The sequence below is a fragment of the Lichtheimia ornata genome, assembly GCF_029851405.1.
Source record: "Lichtheimia ornata isolate CBS 291.66 chromosome Unknown scaffold00009, whole genome shotgun sequence".
In the NCBI taxonomy this organism is placed as follows: domain Eukaryota; kingdom Fungi; phylum Mucoromycota; class Mucoromycetes; order Mucorales; family Lichtheimiaceae; genus Lichtheimia; species Lichtheimia ornata.
In genome coordinates this window covers 349066-369669 of record NW_026695329.1, presented here as the reverse complement: position 1 = coordinate 369669, position 20604 = coordinate 349066, and the positions used below count along the sequence as shown (strand labels likewise).

The window sequence follows — 20604 nt, the reverse complement described above, 5'->3', positions numbered from 1 at the left end:
TTCGAAAAAAAAGTTCCCTTTATCTATTATCTATCACATGTCGTTTCAGCATGTTGTGTGTGTATGTATGTGTGTGTGTGTGTGTGTGCGCATGGATTGGTTCATAAAGCTTTGGGGATCGATAGGCGTCGGGGTATGTTCGAGACCGCAAAGATACTCTTAACTCGATATGGATATAGGTTGAATAGCTGATATGGCGTGTGGCGTGCAGTGTGTATGTATCGATCATATGATAATGTGTGTAAGCTCATTGGTGGTCGGTGTCAATAAAGTGCGTCTATGCATGATTGACGAACTATGGTTGGATTTGTGCATTTGCATTTCACGGGCACCAACAGCAGTAACGAGGACCTTCGCTTGTAAACCACGCGAGAATAAGTCATCATGCTTATGATGTAGTTATGATACCGTGCGGACCAATAGATGATTAACACCCCCCAACTCTCTCTCGGTAAAGCATTCAATTCACTCCTTGCTCGTCTGCATAAGATTGGTTGAGCTTTATCTTCTCCTTTCTCCTCATCCTCTCTCTCTTTTCTCTCTTTTATACATAACCACGCACACACACAACTACACATCATGCACCTGTTATCAATATTCGTTCTTGCTTTTCTCTATCCCGCATTTGCATACAAAACCATCATTGACGTCCTCTCTGAAGATGCTCGCTTCGGAAGGTTAATCGAATCACTACAACGCAATCGATTGGTACCCGATGTCAACAACCTAGAGGCAGGCACTCTATTCGCACCCGACAATGACGCATTCCAACAATACGAAGGCGAAGTTACTCGCGAAATGTTGCTATATCATTTACTACCCGTTGGTATGGTGGGCCAAGACTTTTCTCATGGTCAGATACTCGAGTCCCTCTATGTTCGAGATGGCATGCTTGGCAAGGATCACTCTGGGCAACGTATCAAAGTGACAAAGGATGGCAACCTTGGGAAGGGGCGTGGCAAAGCATACATCAATGGTGCCGAGATTATCGACAAGGACCTCTACGTCAATAACCAGACCTACATTCAAGTGATCAACAAGGTCTTGGTGCCGCCACAGACATTAGGTAAGTTTATTAGTTATGTGAGAGGGAAGCATTATTAACATGTAATCTATAGGCGATGCATTGTTGAACAATGAAGAACTCCATGGATTGCTGGACAAGACTGGTGTTACCAAAGTGCTTAACGAGGCTCGCCCATTCACCATGTTTGTTTCTCGACAAAGTGTCCTCAACCCATTCAACCCTGTGGAGAAGGCCTACATGACATCTGATTATGGCAAGAAGGATTTGGCGACTTTTCTCAAGTACATGATATTGGAGGAAGCAAACTATGCAAGCGATTTCCCTAGTGGCAAGACAACGTGTGAGTACATTCACTTGAAGAGGTATAAAGCTATTCACTGACTCATTGAGAACATGCAGTTAAGACGCTTAATGGAGAGACAATTGCTATCTCTGTTGATAAGAACAATGCAATCACTGTCAATGGAGTACCGGTGACAAGCACGGATATCTTGGCAGCCAATGGTATGTGATAGGGGGTGTAGCGTGGAAACTAAAATGCCAAGGGATACGGGTCACTGATAATTTTCTTGGCTCTACCACAGGTGTTATTCATGAATTGGATGATGCATTTGCCCCAGGATCACTCGTATTTACATCACGCAAATATTTATACGGGGTCAATGCAACCAAGTTTGTCTCGCTGCTGGATGATTATGGCCTCGATCATTACATGGATGACAATGACAACAACCAAAAGTACACCTTCTTGGCACCTGGCAACGAAGACATCAATGAGGATATGATACCCAACATTTACAAACGCAATTGGCTCAGCTATCATATATTAACCGGATCCATGCCTCCCGATCAACTTGTCGATGGATCCTTATTGCGCACCGAATTCCTATCGAATGATCTTGCGGGTGCACCACAACGAGTACCGGTGTTGGTGGAGGCAGAAGGAGTACATACAATGGGTCGATCAATACGCTTTTCCCATTCACGTGTTTTGCAAGATCCTGGTACGTGATTTATGATGAGTGAAGAATGAAAAAGATTACTCATTTGCATATAGTGTCTGTGCAAGGCAACACAATTTATGAGATATCGGAGCCACTTTCATTGCCGGGCAGCTTCCTATCCAAGCTAGTTGTGGATCTTGAAATGTCGACATTTATCGCAACGTTGTATGTCTCTGGTGTTGCTGAAGAAGTCAAGCATAGCAGTGGGATTACCATGTTTGCACCAAGCAATGATGCTTTTCACAATCTTGGATTGGTGGCTCAATTTTTAATGCATTCATCCGGCAAACATCAGCTGCAAAATGTGCTTCGATACCACGTGATCCGAGGATTACTATACGCTGAGGATATCCGAGAATATGCACATGAAGTACCTACATTGGCAGATGCTACCATACGTGTTGGACCTGGAAGCAAGGATAATGAGCTTGTGGTGAGCCGGCCCTTCCCTTCTGCTGAGGAAGCTGTTATTAGCGAAACAGATTTGCTTGTTAGCAATGGCGTGGTCCACAAACTTAACAAGGTGCAAGTGCCGGATTATGTACGCATCACAGCACGCGATCTCATGGTTGGTGTTGAGGCGAAGACGATGATGGAGGTGCTTGAGCAAACAAAATTAATGAGCACGCTCAACAAGACGGATTATGTGGTGCTCGTACCCACCGATGCTGCCTTTGCACGTATTGATCTCGATGCGCTGTTACAAGACAAAGATGCATTAGAGCGGCTTGCCAAATTACATCTGGTACCCATGGCATGGAAGAATGAATGGACAATGTCAAGCAACAAGGACTCTGAATACCCAAGCTTGCTTTCGGATGTTGATAAGGTCATCTTTAGAGAAGAAGGTGATGGCGATATGATTATTCGTGTCAAAGATCAATCAGGTGGTGTGCCAGCTCGTGTACGAGGAATGGGTAGAACCTACGACTCAACCAATGGCGGTGTGCTGCTTATCGACGCCGTATTGATTCCTGTACATCGTGGCTTTTTCGGGTTGCCATTTGGATGGTCTATCTTTTTGGTGGTTGTGCTTTCACTTATCATTGGATCAATCGCTGGTGGATGCGGTTTTATCGGCTACAAGATTTACACACGTAGACGATTGGGCTATACTAGTATTTCAACGTGATTCAACAGCAACGACGTTCTTGTATAAAGACCATGAGAAAAAAAAGAAGTATTATTATGCTGTTGTGTTTGGGAATTGGATTGTGGTGATGAATAAGGTTAGACGAATGTGGAGATATAGGCAATGGAGACCTAACGGATGATGTTGTTGTGTGTGGAGTTTGAGATGGGATGGGGGAATAAAATAAGGGGATGGGTGGTTGTTTAAGCATCAGCTTGATCTTGATCTTGAGTGGGTCTTTGCTTGAGAACAAGGTCAGAGCCAGTCATACGACGGTAGATGTTTTTGACATCATCGCAAACAGATTCAAAGTGGGAGGTAGCATCGTATGAGCGAGAGATGAAGACTTGGTCCGAAGTGCCATCAGCCAGGGGCTCTTCCAAATCCAACACCGAAACAAATCTGCAATGTAACACATGAGTATCTTAATAAAGGAGAGGAGACCAAATAATGATACTTACTTGTCATGAATGGGTCCCATCAAATCCAAACCAGCCTTGATTTCATTTTCAGGATCCTCAGTCTCAACAACAGTGGAAGCAATAGCAAGGTACATATCCTTGGGGCACACATTGTGGTTGCTGGAGACACAGGCGACGTAAACATCATGCTTACGGTTGAGCTGGTTTTGAGGAATGACGATTTGAACAGAGTCGGCGTCACCAGTGTTGGGGATAGGGTGCTTCAACAAGCAAATAGCACGAACAACTTTACCAGTGGCCTTGACCAAGCTCTTTGCATAGGATGGGTCACAGATGATTTGCTTTGCACGAGCAACCTCGTTACCAGATCGGACGCCAACAGCAACACCATTCTCGTAAACGATTTCATCAGCAGCACGATCGAGCATGTAGGTACCACCATAGATAGCACTCAAACTAAAAGTGACATTGAATAAGCATACACATCCAACAACAAGAAAGCAAGAGACAGGGGTGAAGTGTAAATGAGGAGAGGATGGGAGCGGAGAAGGATAAATGATACGAATGTGTGTGTACGTGCGTGTGTGTGTGTGGGGCGCAAAGTAGGGGTGTCACGAGAACAACAACTTACCGAGCAAAGGATTGGGGCAATTCACCCAAACCATGGAGAGGATAGATGTAAGGGCTCTTGCCGTAGCGAGCAATGGAAGCAACGTAAAGAATGATCTTGTCAATAGTCTCGCGAGCAGGCTTTTCAAGATAACCATCATCCAAGTGAAGTGCCATGGCGTGACCTAAAAATCATGCATTTGTGAGACACACACACACTCCTCGGGATGTCACTTTTTGTCTCCTATAATAGCTACTTACCAATAAAGTCCTGGGTACCAGGTTCAAGTCCAAACTTCTCATAAACCTTGATCATGGTATCCTTATCCAAATCAAAGCCTTCGTGTGTAGATACATCCTCCTCCTTCCAATTCTGAATGAATTCCAAGAACTTTTGCAAGCGTCTCTTTTCAACCATGCCCAAAAGAGGAGAAGAGATAGCTTCGGTTTCACTGGCAGGGACCTTTGAGATTTTGCCATCGCGATATACAAAGGAGCCAGCAATTTGCTTGAATTCGAGATAGCGAGTGACATCCGTATGGGTCAAGAAACGCACGATTTCTCCGTTGGCCATCATGAACTTGGGAATCAAATCGATGTTGTAGTCGCGGTCGCGACCCAAATCAGTAGGCACCTCGGCGTCAGGGCGGAACTTGGCATACAACTATGCATCGAGTCAGCCATTGATATGCATATTGAAATGGGGCCAGCAAAATGACACTATACCTGCTTAAGATTAAGCGAAGCAGATTCACCACCATAATAGTCGTTACGGTCCATATGCAAGACCTTTTTGCCCTCAACAGAAAAGATACCCGAGAGAATGCATTCGGTCAAGCCGGTGCCAAGAACAATGATGTCGTATTGCTCATCCTGAACGTGTTCGATTGCGTGAGTGAACGAGTGAATGAGATGGGGGGAGATGAGGGTTGAGAATGAGACTTACCATAGTGTGAAGAAGTATTTGGTTGTGAAAAGTGAGAAAAGAAAGAAAGCAAAGGGGCCATGGAAACGTGTGAAGGATGAGCTTATAAAGGGTGTGGGTTGCTTGTGCTGTCAACCATGGTGCTGGGTTGAGTAGGTTTAGAAAACGTGATACACACCGTAATGCACGTTTTCTCAGCCCCCGGGATAATGCCTTTTACGGATGCATTGAACGTGGAGAGGAGCACCAGGGATCTTTGATACTGTAAATGGTAACGTACTCTTGAGCCTTGTTGTCCAAAAACACCCCACAGCATCGTGTATCATCTTTTGAGTCCGCAGTAATGCACATAGTCTTTTCCAAGTAGATCGCCATGTGCCTGAAAAAGTAGTAGTTGATTGTCGCGTAGATGATGTATTATTATGAATGAGGCCCTGATGTCAATGTATATCCCAAACAAACAACACCACGTAAATCCATGTATAAAAAGTCATCCGACCAGGACAAGAGCAAGATCTTGTCTTGTTCTTCCTTTTCCACTAGAACAACTTGTTGTCAACAGGGTCCAGCATTGATATTGTCGTCATGAGCACCAAATTTCCAAAAAGCAAGAGGCAACGTCTTCATCATCAACGACAATTTCGGTTGTATATTGGCAACGGCAATTGGGTCACTCTACCCAACACCGTAACAAATGATTTGCTTGATATTTACGAACGAGGTGTTGCTGCTCGATACCATGTTGCCCCAGGTCTTGCTTTCGATATCATTCCCAACGACATGGATTGTAATAGTAGAAATGCCAGCTTGCCAAAATTGATGCGCGTAGATCTTTGTTATGAAGGTGCTGATGACATTAATACGGTACAAGAACGTCTTTCTTTATGGGTGAAGCATGTATTGGAAGCACAAGGCACAGTGGATGCATTTCCTCCACCAACAATAAACCCCTCCTCTTCGGACCGAAAAGAAGATAATGGGCCGCCTACACTGCCACGTGTCATGTCCTTGGATCCTCATCGTCATTTACACCTCGTGCCTTCATTGCCTCTTTCTGTTGCTGGTCGACGTAAGACACCCATAGCACAAACACCCACCACCACGTGTGATAGTACATCACCATCCCAATCTCACCCCATCCAATCATTGACAACAACCAGTGATCATAACCCTGTTTCTTCTCGACATCATATCACAACAACCACACAATCAAGCAAGCGAATCCGCATTCGACAACGTCAACAATCACCCTCTTGTTCTTTATCCACAAGTTCATTCTATTGGACCAACACGAATTGTAATGATTCTGCATTGCTTGCATCCTACCGAGAACGACAACAATTGGGATCATATGATGCTTTTTTGCAGATGCCGCATGGACCACCATCATCTTGGCACCCACTAGGTGACACAATGTCATTCTCTTCTTCCCACGACCGTCATCTTGCTGAGGCATATCGAGGTGGTGGTAATAGTAGTAGCGATATCAATCTCTGTGATGCTGTTCTTTCTTTTCCAAATTGGCCCTTGCTTGGTACCGACAACATGAATCAACAGCAGCATCAACAAGAGGCAATTGTAAATCAGCGGAGCCGACTTCATCACAACCCATTGTTGGCCCATACACCACAAGAACCAGCAGCACAGCTCACCACAATGTCATCCTTGTCTCAATCTCCTCCTCCTCCTGCAGTTTTCCTTTCCAATGATAACGGTGTTGTCGAGCAATCTCTTCCCCAAAGCCCTGAGTTGCCCCAATGTAGCATGAAAGCAAAAGAAGCTGAACCCTGTACACGACTCTCGGATACAGCTTGAACTCATCGTTGATCAAAAAGCTATTTTTAGCCTCCAGCTCATTCACACTTGACAACAATAAAAGAAAATCGTCCTTTGTAAATTCATCCGCAAATTGGCTTGTTGAAAGAAAATGTACAAGGCTACTAGCAAGGGTGGTGGATTCGAAGGTGATCATTGTCTAACAAGAGGACTCTTTTCTGCTTCATCCCAATTTTTCTTCAGTTGACGCAAATGAGTTGCTGCTTCGATCAACGATTCCTCGTATCTTTTTGAAAGAGGACGATCTGATGCTGATGGAGGAAGGTTGCGAGCTGTGAATGCCGATGAAGCTTGAAAAGGGGATGGTATTGATAATGCGGTGCCGACATCCAAATAGGCAGTGACGAGTGTGTCCAGCAGCTCACTTTGTTGTGGTCCTAAACACGTACGAGCAGGCGAAGATGACAAGCTGAATTCGATCCATCGATGTCTCATGCGTATGAAAGTCTTATCCTTCTCCATGCGATCCACTCCCACAACCAATTGTGCCTTGTGTGCAATGTCTATCGCGTCCTGCAATCCTTGCCCTCGATATATAGGCTCCGATACCATGTTGAATGCAATATCATCCATGATCTATAATACACAATGAGTATAAAGCCCAAGCACAATAATCAATTCGTCCTTACCTTCAAGCAAGCCTTGCCATATTTACTCACAACAACATTGAAGCCGAGAAATTGTAACATGGGGAAGGTGTCGCCAACATCAGCCGATTCACCATCCTGCAGCTGTGCTTTCCAGTTCTCTTCCTTTTGTTTCACTTGTATCAGCCTGTTAAGAGCGTCGCCATAGCTTCTTTTCACAAAACAAGTGAGAGCTTCTGTCATGGCTTGGGCGAGACCTGCAAAGATATCATATTGTCTCCACAATGCTGATAGATTGGGATCGTATCTAGATTCTTGTTCATGCACCACTGATATCCCCTGATAATAAAGTATACATTAGATAATGTTCCCCAAAACAAAAGCAGACTATTACTTACATTGTGGTCACTTGTGTAATGCGAGAGAAAGATTTCCAATGCTTCGGATGATTGAAGGATTGCAAGAAAGTATTCAAATCTACCATAATCGAAATAAGCAACCAGTGGATTGCATCCACAATGCCATCTTACCCTTTGCATATCTTGGGATCATACGCCAAAAATTCGGTACCAGCAGTCATCAAGATGCTAATAGTGGTCCTCAACTTTTCCATTGCAGCAGGGTTGTTGCGAATACCAGGTCGAGGTGAGGGAGGTTCGGATGACATGGATAATATGCTGGATGCGTCGGTATCTTCGTCTGGGAATCCACTTGAAGAATCATTGTGGTGATTGGTATCTTGATTGTTCATGGCTGCATAAGCTCGAACTTCTTCCTCAAAGTCATCGTTGTCCATGCGAATGAAGTCCTAAGGCCATGCTACATGTTAGCATTCAACTTCCATAAAAACCCATCCTATTTACCTTTAGACTTTCGGGTATACATCCTCTTGCTTCCGATTGTGACAATTTTGGTACTGAGCAATCCATATAGGTGACAGCGAATGGAAGTCTTTCTTCTGCAAGCACCTCGGCCTCCGTCACTTTAGAAACGTCGCCCTCGCTGAATCGATACCATTGACCTCCTTTGTCCTTATCCTTGCGCACCCATATATGACACCAATATCGCTCATGATCATCACCTCTCTCACGATACACCACAGACTGTAAGCCGTAGGGTTTCATCTTAAAGTTGTCGTCCTTGAGTATACTGGCAATCTTGTGGCGAAGCATCGATATTTTTTGGTTAACATCTAGATACGCGGAAACCAATCAGCCTTAAATGATGTGTGCGGCCAATGTTAACTTTCTTACCAGTGGTTTGCTTGCCGATATGGGATTGGATAGCATCATGCATAGTCATAAGTGATCCGATTGCAGCGTGATCCGGTCGCTTCTCCTTTACATAGGATAGTGCCATGCTAAGAATGTCGCAGCGATCATAGACTTGTGCTTCCATGCTTCTATACTACCAATATTAGTAACCAATCCCCTTCATGAAGCTTTGATTGAATTCGTAATACGCACCTGTCATTCACCGAAATATTCTTTATACTGTCAATTGCTTTCTCAACCTCCTGTATTTCTCGTCGCCATTGTCGGGCTTGTGCACAACGCTTCATTAGCTCGTTCTTGTTCTCTGTCAGATATCGATCCAAGTAGATGGTCTTGTCAAGGCAATAGCGAGACGAAGAAGATGTACTTGCTTTATGGTGTATGGTAGCAATCAGGATACGGGGAAGCTTGTCAAACGTCAAGAACGGATCGTGTTGTGCATCATCAAGCTCTTGTGCATCAGCCTCCATATAATCCAAAAGTCCTTGACGACATCCAAGACACGCAAATCCCGTATGAAAAGTGCTCATATTCCCATCCACTTCCAGCGTAAGATGATATGTTCCATTGTTCTTCATCACGTCGCCCAGCACATCAAGCATTGTGCTTTGGAATAGGCTATGATCATGCCGTAAGAAGGGTTGCCGATATTGTATTATCATGCGCTTAGATCCTTGCTTTACCTTGTCAAGGTCATTGATGGCTTGGAAGTATTGGCTCGGTGATCCTCCATTTTTACAAGATATAGAAGCAACTTTTCCAGAAAATCTTGAGAAAGAACACGTTGTTAGATGTTAAGTGAAAGAATAATTGTATATAGATGCATTACCATCGACGTCGTTATCCATGGTTGGGGTCAAGCATGCAATCGATTCTCGTTCCAAAGCTTGCATGAGTTGTTTGACGCTGCCATATCCTCGATTTGAAAATGAGAGAAATCCGAATAGCTTTTGTAATTCACAAAGCGCTAAGATGGGGTCGTTAGTATAAGCTGTTTGTTTACTTGATGGTGTATCTTTACCCAAACTACTTTTTGGCAAGCTGTTGTTGTGGTGGTGCATGTCGTTGGCTGTTGTCAGATCCGATGCATCATCGTCGCCAAGGTCGATAAGCGGTGATGGGGGTGGTGTTGCTGACGACGATTGTGATGTAATGGGTGGGTATGTTGGTATCTGGTCACTTTCGCCACACCAATAGTATCTTGGAGATCCCCAGTCATACGTTGTGGGTTGAAATGATAAAATAGCTTGATGGATCACAGGGATGTGGAAGAGCACTTGTACAAATGCCGGTAGATAAGGTAAACCATAATACACAGGAGCAAGGCCAATACATCTGTTACAGGAATTGGTGAATGAGGAAACATAAAAGGTGTCGATCCAAGTACTTACGAATCATCGATAGCCATACGTTTAGAGGGGTCGAATGGATCCGTCCAAGGTGTCGTGCTTGATGAATCCGGTGGCGGTGTCTTGTCATGCGAAATCAATCAGTGTCATTCATCAAGCCAACACTAAGACCACCATACTACCATCTCCTTGTTTCCATTATCATTCCATGTCGCTGGTTGAGGTTCAGGGATAGTCTGCCATGACGCTTCCGAAGCTGGGTCTTGTGAAAAATTGACTACATGAAGTTGATCAGCATACTCAGCTTGACACCATTGTTACTATAATCACCTTGCTCTTTGTGTACATCCATGTCCTCAACACAAGTCGTATTCTTGACCTCCACATTCACCTCTCCAGAGAAGTATGCATCTGCAGCACGAGCAACATTGAAATTGTGTCGCTAAAGTTGAGTGAAAAAGGGGGTCAGTAATGCGTGTCAATGAGCGTGTTCCTTCCCATTCGACCTACTGCTAGTGAAGTGACAGCTTGCTCCCAGGTAAGCCCCTTGGAGATTGTGATTGCAGGTTGTGAGTGAGTGAAGTATGCCATGTTTGACGCATAATCACCATTTCCACAAGAAGTTGAATGGCTTGTTGTTCATCCTGGCTGGGCGGCGACATTCTGTCAAACTCGAGAAAGAGACGCGGGTAGCCAAAATCGCACTACTGCTTTATGCAGCCGCATTCATTATCCTAGCTCAGATCCAATGGCACTGATGTATCATGCTTAGGTTTAGATACCCTTTTGATGGCCCAATAGCTCGATAATCTATCATTCACCCCCTCATCAATATATGCTACGTTTCGTAAATAGTATTAAGTGCCTAATTTACCTGATGTCATATTGCTTGGGGCTATGGGATGATGGTAACTTGCTGCTCACCTATCAATAACCAATCGTCCAAGGATATCGGTTAATCATTGCTTATCCATCAAGGGGCCATTCAAACGTCAAATACCTACTCTCACCTTAGTCTCCCAAAGCAGCAAGCGAAACTTTCTTTTATGCATCATCAATGAGAAGTGCTATTGAGTGCTACCCCTATGTCTGGTTGATGCATCGGTTGAGCTTTTTACACGCGTCAAAGCTCGTAAGAGGGTTGACATGAGAACAACACTTATCAATGTGTGAGGTCTTCTTATCTCACGGAATAAAGGGAATTATTGGCGTGTATTGCATATACCTGAACACAGATGACGAACAAAGTTTAGAGATGTACGGAAGCACCTTTCATATTCCCACCAGAGTTTAATCACAATGTGCATGACCTTCGTACCTTTAATTTGCACATTCCATATATGTGAGGATGATATGGATCGCTATTGTTATATCATCTCGCTTTTGAAATCTATGGTGCTAGCTACCTTGCTGCATGTACTCATCCCCGGATCAGATCTTTTCACAGGTAGCGTGATGAAGATCATTGTTGTTAATCTAAAGGAACAAACGGTGTATGACATTTTTCAGGAAAGCCTTGTGCAACCAGAGAGGGAATTCCATATATGATGATATGTAGATTCACACACGGCCAACGAACATCAGGAACCCATCTTTGGATTACGAGATACACAAACCATGCGAGTCAAGAAGAATCCTCTTTTCCGACAACCACACTCATCCATATCAACAACAGTATAAAAAAGGCACGAACTCCCCAAATCGATCCTCAACACGAAAAAATAAATCCTCGGCACGATAAGGATGATTACAGCTACCGAGAAGCATGACATCGCAGAGGTTTGATCTTGATACTGTATCCATCCTTTTGTGTTTATTGCTTACATAACGTTGCATACGTAGGTTGAAAAGGTTGAACACATCATCGGTGTTGATTCCACCACAAATGCACCACCCGAAAAAGACGAGGACGCACAACGTCTTGAGGACCTTGGATACAAGCAAGAATTCAAACGTGAGATCAGCCTGCTAGTGCAAGCTGGTTTTGCGTTCTCTACAATGGCTGTTTTACCGAATTGGTATGCCAACGGTCGTTAGATAATCCGGGTTGCATACTCAAAGCGAAAACTTAGGCTTGTCGGTTTCGGAGGTACCATTAGTTCGGGCGGCCCAATGTCTCTCTTTTGGGGATTTGTAAGCTCTTCTTGCTGATCCACCTTTTACATGTCAATCATCATGGTTGTACCCCTTCAACACTAATCCCAACCACGTGATTAGATTGTTGTCTCGCCTTTTGTCATGTGTATCGCGCTTTCAATGTCTGAGGTGTTTTCAGGTTTGTGGGCTTTGTATTCTACAAGGCGATTTTTGATATATTAATATCATGCAACTCAAACAGCTTATCCTGTCAATGGCGGCATTTACTCTTGGTGCTACCTTCTTAGTACACCTGAGTGGGGACCATGTATGGAGCTATGGATGAAAGAGTAGAAAGCATACATGCTTAACTCTCCTTTACATAGTGATGTCGTGGATTTGTGGATACATGTTTGTGGCGGCACTATTAACATCAACGATGACAGTCGTATACACCATGACCGAGTACATTATTGGTAAGAAGATAAAGCACTATTGCCATGACCTATGAGATGGCCATTGATTTGTCTCCCATCATCAGCCGCATACAACATCCTTAACGAGAAGCAGATCAATGATATCGGTGCGAACATTGGACTATTCATTGCCTTGATGGTGATCGGCGTTGGCTATAGCTACCTCGGTCTAAAGTTTAATGGGTATCTTAATAAGTTTATGGGTAAGAAAAAAGCCGCATCGAAGGTCGTCCTACTGCATAATGATGTATGCTGATCACGATATGCAGTGTTATGGGTCTTCGCAAGTACAATGATTGTTGTAATCGCAATGCCTGTTATGGCAGAGACGCATCCTTCAGCTCGATGGGTGTTTACAGAATTCCAAAACACAACAGGATGGCAAAATTCAGGGCTTACATTTTTGCTTGGCATGCTTCAAGCTGGATGGTCATTAGTTTGTATCACTCGTTATCGCACCTAATTGACTACTAGTATTCATGCTGGAATGTACTATAGATCGGATATGAAAATGGTGCCCATATTGCAGAAGGAACACTGAATGCTTCCAAGACTGGACCCAAAGGTGTCCTTTGCAGCGTGATCCTTGCCATTATTCAAGCCATCGTGATTTGTATTGCAACGTTGTTTTCGATTCAGGATATTGAGGAGCTCCAGTCATCTTCTTTTCCCGTTGCTACGCTCTTTCTTCGTGCCACCAATCCGAATGTGGCTGCTTTTTTGCTATCTATCATTGCCATTTCTCAGTTTGGGTGCTTGTGTAATGTCATTGTTGCAACAGGCCAGCTAATGTGGGCAATGGCTCGTGATGGATGCATTCCCAATCACCAATTTTGGTATAAGCTCCATGGCAAACGTCAAATCCCTCTCCGGATTTTCATTTTGGTGGCGGTCATTTCTATCATTCTCGTGATACCGGTAGGCCCCTCTTATTACATTCGGCATGAAACATCTAAATAACTAAGTGCATACGATGTTACTTAGATCCTAGCTAGTAGCGTGTATTGGTCGGCCCTCATGAGCACTTCGGTGATTTGTGCTAATGTTGCATATGGCTTACCTTGTCTTTGTCGGTTGATTTGGGCACGTGACATCCCAAAAGGTCCTTTCAATCTTGGAAGGTACAGTATGCTGACCAACATGATTGCTGTCGCATGGATCGGTTTCTTCAGCGTGGTTCTTTGTATCCCCACAGTAAATCCTGTATCACCAGAGACAATGAATTGGTCATGTCTTATGATTGGCGTTGTATTACTCTTTGCCTTGGCATTCTGGTACATTAGCGGAAGAAAACATTACAAGGGACCTATGCAAACCGTTCATGACAAGGAAGCGATCAAAGAAACGCAAAAATGATGGCCATTGCCTTTAGCCTTATCCTATATGGCCTTTTGTTGACATCCAACAAGCAGAGCATGTAGCATTATTACTTCTTTTGTAGACAAAATATTTTTATGTCGTATGTAGTAATTGAATGATCTAGAAGATAGCATAATAGAAAGTTCTAAAACTACTCACACAGGCTTATTTACAAGCATGATACGGGTATATTTATATTATGGAAATGAAAGTGACCAGATCACCAATCGAGTTATGCTTGATTGATTCAGCACGAACTGTTTTTAGTGCCTCAACCACATCAATGCTGCCGACTCTCCATGGATTCGTCGTAATTGCTGGCCACGGTTCAAGGTTCTCAAATGTGTAAACGAATCGACGCGTGGAATGGTGCTCGTCGCTGTGAAAAGAAGTTTCATCCATGTTGAGTTCATCATTGTTGTCGAAAAGCGTGTCAGAGTTATTGATCTGTTGCGGAATGGGCGACATGGCACATTCAAAAGGCTGAACTCCCTCTGACACCTACAAAAGAAAATGGGTCAATAAGATACAAGCAAGCATGCCCATACGAATATTACATTTTGATCCAAAGAACATTGTGAAGAACTTGCCATTGCAGTTGTATCGTTGTTGCGTTGAGCTGTTCGAAACAAGTGGTTAGACACGAGAAATGGATACGATCAAGACAATAATAGATATTACCTTTTTGTTCAATGTTTGCCAATGCAGCATTTGTAGCTCTAGGAGCTGTATTGCCACTGCCGCTGAGGTTCTTTTTTTCGCATGGCCAGGTATGCAACCAGATCCTTCTTGAACTGTTTGTTGCTCTTCATGAACTTGGAACAATTCTGGGCGTGCTTTTTGACTTGTAGGGGGGGATTTCATCGTCAGCTGCCATCGAATCGAAGTTTTCGGTCAACTTCGGGCATGTATTATTTATGTCACCTACAAAGAAGTCCCAACTTCCTATCAGGCTAACCATCCTTATATATAAATGATAGTTGTACCTACCACAAGAGATCCATCAAGAACCGTAGCCAAAGGTTATTAGGCAGCAATGAGCACACAAAGCGGTAAAGGAATGATGTGAGCTACATAGATGAATGCATGAATACCTTCATTTTCGGAATCACATAAAGACTCTCCTTGAGACTTACCAAAGGCCATTGATGATGATATGCATACAAGTAGAGAGAAAGGGCTTATGATAGTGTTGGTGCAACGAGCCTTGTTTATATACAAGTGGGCGTGGGAGATGTTGTCATGATGGATCGAACTGATAAAGTGGTCAACCATCTTGGAGTGCCGAGTCGAAGTGATGAAACTGATAAATCCACCTGCGGCTTTAAAGGCGATCTTTTTGTAGGTGCCATAAGTATGTCCACATCAGGGATAACTGTGTCATTGTTTCTTGGTTGCTGCCGTCATAAACGTCGCTCACCCATGGTTGCAAAATAGCTGCTGCATGCATCGACTCGAGTATTCCAAAATCATCCAACATTGCTGCTGATCCTTCTCCAGTGGTCTATCTCTTCCTTGTTCATTTCCCACCGCAGCTTAACCAGGCGAAGGTTGCTTGTATTGCGGGGTAGTTGATGGCTGATAAGGCGTCATCCAAAGTAGACATCACGTTGTCAAGGGAACCAAACCGGTCAACACACCCATTTCTTGCATCCCATGTACCAAAGCAAAGCCGTATTCAGGTCCACATCCGTAAAAAGTTGTATGTATTGAAACACGTTGCTACACGTAAATAATGTTGCTTCTATACATTGACTATCTGCCGTTCACGTAGACAAGGCTGCAAGACATGTTGCAGCAAGTAACTTGAGACAATGAAGCAAAGACCTTCCTAATAGCAACAGCTGCTTCGTTGGGTCGTGGAAGAGGAGTATGCAAGAGCGTGTGTTGTAGTAGTAGAGCGACAACATTGCGAACGTTGTTTGACACAATGGAGAAAAGACCTCGCTAATAGCAATTGCTGCAATGAATGCTGTTACGTTTGGATGTGGTTGAGGATTGTACAAGAGAAGGTGAAGTGTCAAAGAAAGCAGGTGTTGTTGTAGTGCTGTGTACACGCCATGAAGTTGCCATTCGGTAAAAAGCAATCGGATTGAGGCAGTTGTAGGCTTGTCATTGATGGGCTGAAGCAGGACAATCGTTCGCAGGGGGTAGTTGTACTTGAATGCACCAACAGTTGAGAATGGGAGCAAGAGGGAAGAAGTTGAGAGTGGGAAGAGCTGTGAATTTAAGTGAGTTGAACTGAAGTTGAATGCTACTTCTTTGTTTGAGCGTAACTTGGTCAAATCCTCTCGGATCAAGAAAGTTGAATGATGGGCATGCTGGGCTAGAGCAGAACAATCGTTCATATGCATTGGATTGGGAAACAAAGGCGAATGGAAGGAACGGGCTATTAGCTGGCAGTTTACAAATAACTTTGCAAAATGATTTTTGTGAAATTGGATGATGTTTTGTGTTTGAGCGTAACTCAACCAAATCCACTCGGATCAAGAAAGTTCAATGATGCGAATGATGAGCTGGAGCAGGACAATCGTTCATATGCATTGGATTGGGAAACAAAGATGATTGGGAGGAATGGGCTATCGAGTGGCACTTTACAAATAACTTACCAATTTGATTCTTCTGATATTGGATGATGTTTCTGTATTTGAGCGTTTTTCAGTCAAATCTCATCGGATCAAGAAAGTTGAATGATGGGCATGCTGGGCTGGAGCAGGGCAATCGTTCGTATGCATTGCATTGGGCAACAATGGAGAATGGGAGGACTAGGTTATTAGCTGGCATTTTAAACTATCCCTAAATAGTGTACAAGTATCATGCATCGTCTGTGCTGACTGACTCAAGTTGCACAACATGTCCCTCTGCATCTTTGGCTCTATTATAGTCATACTACTTTACAATGAACAACGAACTCTTTTCATATAGCATCACGCTTACACAATATGTAAAACATAAAGGTGCCTGGATCTCTAAACTTTACAATGAAACGTGGGGTCTTTAATAGAACCATGTTGCTCGGCGGGGTCAAAGCGATCTTGTGTCAAACTATGAAGTCGATCGTGGCCGATCCCAATTTCACCCAATGTCGCTACCAGCCAAACTGGATCTGGGGTTCGACCTCTTCGACGACGACGACCAAAAAAATATTTTTTGGGCTAGTTGCGACATTGAACGTGAAACTTTCACACAAGGTGCTGTTGACCAAGCCGAGCCCATTGCTCTATTAAAAACCTCACGTTTCATTGTAAAGTTTGGAGATACTGGCACGTTTATGTTTTACCTATGCTGTAAGCGTGATGGAGTTGCTTTTTCCTAGTGGATGGTGTCGGCTGCATTAACGGAAAGATGAAGAGCTGAGTGAAACGGCACGTGGTGGTTACACAGACACGTCCTTGACAGGTTGCTACACAAATGGATGACGATGATGATTGCCTTTTGTACGTAAGTAAACAGCATCCAAACATGAAGGCGTGTGAAGGTATGTATCACATTTACATGTAGAAGAAAGTCGAGCTGCATAAACCAATTTGTATATGTAAAAAGATACATATACATATTGAATGAGTCACTCATCCTGAAACTCAATGGAGGGATCTCTTCACTCTTTCTCTTCTCAAGCTCCTTATTGTATCACAAAAGCCATGTACTTCTTGCATGACCGATAACTGGACCATCTTTATTATTCCATCTTCGAAGCAATAGTATGTAATCCACAAGCTAGCAACTTCCAACAAGCGTGTAATAAATAAGCAATGCTTTATTTCATCTAGCTATCTTGCTATGTACTGTACATTGCCACCACCATCCTCGTAGTCCTCCATCATCATTCCTACTCGTACTCGTCACCAGTCGTCAATCTCATCCGTCACACCAACATCCAAAAATACACAAGTTGAAAAGAATGGGATCTTGCAGGCTTCCTTTGAATCTCGTTGTCGTCATCATTGTCATTGTTGTGGATGGGGTGGTCATCGTAATCGTCATTGTGGTAAATGTGGTAATCATCGTAATCGTCGTCTCTACAAATAAGAAAGCAAGCAAGTTAAACCATCTGGTACAGGGAATGATGACGATTTGGTATACAGTTAGGCGATCCTCTCTAAGGAAGAAAGCAAATCAGAAGGAATTCACAAACCAAATCACCACCATACGAGCAGCGTCGGGCGATCCCTTGTTCTTGAGAAAGCACTGCACGAATCACGCAAGGCCAGTTCGATCCATGGCAAGGAAGGACATCACTTACGTAGAGTCCAGGCTCATAGTTGTGCTCATTCATTCTCTCCAAAGAAAGAATGATCCCCAATCCTTCCAATCATTTTCCCACCTCATGAAAAGAAATCCTCAAGGGAAAGAACGAGCCTATCACGAGAAGAGCGTGTTGGTTAAACACATTCACAAGCTGTTGCAAATGCCCTTTTACCTCAACATGGTGACCATGCTCTTCCAAAAACCCATCGTCATCGACCATCAACTCAAACGCAGGCCTATAGAACCCTGGACGCGTTCTAATAAGCTTTTCCAGCACACTTGGCTAGTGCAGAGCGACGCAGCGACCACTTGATACAGGCTGGGACTTGAACCCAAAGAGATGATGATGCCCCAACAAGTTACATTGCCTGACCAAAGAAACCTATTCAATTCATTATTAGCACACACACAATAAACACCCTTTTCATTGTTTGTTTCAGTGTACTTGCCTTTTCCATATACACAAAAAACCCCTTTGTTGTTGGTTACTGGAAGCCGAAAACATGGTGTAGTATAGTTGAGCCGAAACAAAACGCCAAACCAGCCAACGTCTTGAAACCAAACTTGCTCTCTATAGAAGCTGACGCGTCAATGGAACCAATTCGACTGCAACACTGGACTCTGATTGTACCTGTTGACACCAAGCGTAGAGCGGGAATAGCAACGATCGAAAGGAAGCAACAATATCGCCATGGCAACCACCAACCACCAACCACCAACCACGCTCATTCCTCATCACTTTGGACACACTTACTCCCTGACAATGCATGTTCAGAACCATGTTAATGCCTCACAAACAACAAGAGCGCTCCTTTATAGTACATTACCTTGATCGAGATGTCGTGAATGGAATAAGGAAAGGTGGGAGAAAAAGAAGAGAAGCGTTGTCTCAAGTCGTGGAGCTACCGACCCCCAAGTTTAAATCCCCTACTGCTATTACACTGAGGCCACTCAATTACCCTATACACACCATCCACCCAAACACACAACTCACCCATCATCTTCATCACCCTCAAGATAGACAATAGGTATATGTAAATAAAAGATATGAAGGTTTGAAGGTTAGGTAAATACCCATTGTGAGTATACATATCATCTCTTGCAACATTGTAAATAAGCACTGATCTTTAATCTCATTCTTCATAGTGTAATTCATTGTTATCCTGCTCTCATTGTCGTCGTGCCCGCTTGATATTGGATCCTTGCAAAAAGTTACTCATGCTGTTTGAAGCGCTTGCTTATTAGATTTCTAGATACTTTTAGGGTAACGATTGTAGTGATGAAGATAGGTACAAAGGGTTGATAGCCAATCTAGACTATCCGGAATTGAAGTGCTGCAAACATGATAATCTCAAATGGAAAGAGCAACAAGCACCAATCATTAGGAGAAAATCCACTTGTTGTTGGATCCACTGCCTATACAGGCACTTCTCACGCTTCCAGGTAAATATTTTTGCCGTGGAATCGGGAAGATGAAATCATATATGGTTGACAAGCTGGTGTTCCTATTGTTTATTAGGAAGGGTCAAACACAGGTCTCAGATCATTGCTTTTTCAATATGGCATCTACATTGTAGCCGTAAGCGATTGCGAGGTGACATCAACGACGATAGTATGCTCCAAGAATGTGATAGATTGTTGCTCACTGCATGGCGTAGATGTGATGGAAGATGAAAACAACAAGCGTTACGCTTAAAATGACCATAGCAACCCGATACAGACATCAACGCTTATACATCCATGTCGCTGAGCTGATTTGTTTGTACCCTCGTTAAGAGTGATATACTCACCAAGCATGCAAAAAATGCCTCGTCCCATACCATCAGACAGCGTTGCGTAACCCATCCTTTTATATACCATCCATATACGATCCAATTACTGTTGCTTTTATATAATAGTTCATGTTTGATGTGTCCTGCATTATCTCAAATGAAACTGGTATGGGGATATGTATGTATGTTTTGACTCTTCTCGCTGCTGCTGCTGCTACTTGCGAATATTCTTGGCTTCCTTTTCCATGTTTTCTTTGAATGCCTTGACGAACTCGTTGCTAACTTGAGAGCCTGGTAATGGAGAAAGCCAATGTTGTTAAATCGAGAGAAGCTGATTGGTTTGTTTTGCAGGATTCATACCTTTGTTGGTCACATTGGAAACATGCTTGTGGGTGGTGGCAGCCATACGATGGAATGCGGGACTGGAAAGGAGCTTCTCAGTAATGAATGTGGATACCCAATAGTTGACAATGCGTTGGAAGACCATGGTGAGCTTTTTTTTTTTTGG

At 43.5% G+C, this 20604-nt stretch overlaps 7 protein-coding genes across 7 annotated transcripts; 3 read left to right on the top strand and 4 right to left on the bottom strand.

Moving 5' to 3' along the window:
* Window positions 1–579: 579 nt before the first annotated feature.
* On the top strand, window positions 580–3163 carry O0I10_003017 (uncharacterized protein; the record flags this gene model as incomplete). The annotated part of the gene is made up of 5 exons (XM_058483092.1): window positions 580–1066; window positions 1119–1367; window positions 1427–1531; window positions 1612–2031; window positions 2085–3163. 5 exons carry the CDS (start codon window positions 580–582, stop codon window positions 3161–3163), a joined length of 2340 nt encoding a protein of 779 aa, XP_058346181.1.
* A 203-nt stretch (window positions 3164–3366) lies between these two features.
* Window positions 3367–5143, bottom strand: O0I10_003016 (uncharacterized protein; the record flags this gene model as incomplete). Its single annotated transcript, XM_058483091.1, has 6 exons — window positions 3367–3565; window positions 3625–4041; window positions 4217–4379; window positions 4456–4858; window positions 4921–5067; window positions 5141–5143. 6 exons carry the CDS (start codon window positions 5141–5143, stop codon window positions 3367–3369), a joined length of 1332 nt encoding a protein of 443 aa, XP_058346180.1.
* Window positions 5144–5704: 561 nt separating this feature from the next.
* O0I10_003015 (uncharacterized protein) lies at window positions 5705–6934 on the top strand (the record flags this gene model as incomplete). The annotated part of the gene is made up of 1 exon (XM_058483090.1): window positions 5705–6934. The coding sequence occupies one exon, from the start codon at window positions 5705–5707 to the stop codon at window positions 6932–6934; it is 1230 nt and encodes a 409-aa protein (XP_058346179.1).
* A 153-nt stretch (window positions 6935–7087) lies between these two features.
* O0I10_003014 (uncharacterized protein) lies at window positions 7088–10756 on the bottom strand (the record flags this gene model as incomplete). Its single annotated transcript, XM_058483089.1, has 14 exons — window positions 7088–7531; window positions 7585–7881; window positions 7941–8019; window positions 8073–8350; window positions 8406–8734; window positions 8796–8944; window positions 9009–9434; window positions 9500–9584; window positions 9646–9783; window positions 9838–10151; window positions 10208–10287; window positions 10348–10442; window positions 10496–10607; window positions 10676–10756. 14 exons carry the CDS (start codon window positions 10754–10756, stop codon window positions 7088–7090), a joined length of 2907 nt encoding a protein of 968 aa, XP_058346178.1.
* A 1152-nt stretch (window positions 10757–11908) lies between these two features.
* Window positions 11909–14073, top strand: O0I10_003013 (uncharacterized protein; the record flags this gene model as incomplete). The annotated part of the gene is made up of 11 exons (XM_058483088.1): window positions 11909–11944; window positions 12008–12183; window positions 12238–12298; window positions 12383–12440; window positions 12504–12569; window positions 12628–12717; window positions 12783–12920; window positions 12987–13153; window positions 13216–13635; window positions 13702–13838; window positions 13890–14073. The coding sequence occupies 11 exons, from the start codon at window positions 11909–11911 to the stop codon at window positions 14071–14073; spliced, it is 1533 nt and encodes a 510-aa protein (XP_058346177.1).
* A 195-nt stretch (window positions 14074–14268) lies between these two features.
* O0I10_003012 (uncharacterized protein) lies at window positions 14269–14669 on the bottom strand (the record flags this gene model as incomplete). The annotated part of the gene is made up of 2 exons (XM_058483087.1): window positions 14269–14577; window positions 14634–14669. 2 exons carry the CDS (start codon window positions 14667–14669, stop codon window positions 14269–14271), a joined length of 345 nt encoding a protein of 114 aa, XP_058346176.1.
* Window positions 14670–20310: 5641 nt separating this feature from the next.
* O0I10_003011 (uncharacterized protein) lies at window positions 20311–20583 on the bottom strand (the record flags this gene model as incomplete). The annotated part of the gene is made up of 2 exons (XM_058483086.1): window positions 20311–20387; window positions 20457–20583. The coding sequence occupies 2 exons, from the start codon at window positions 20581–20583 to the stop codon at window positions 20311–20313; spliced, it is 204 nt and encodes a 67-aa protein (XP_058346175.1).
* Between the last annotated feature and the right edge of the window lie 21 nt (window positions 20584–20604).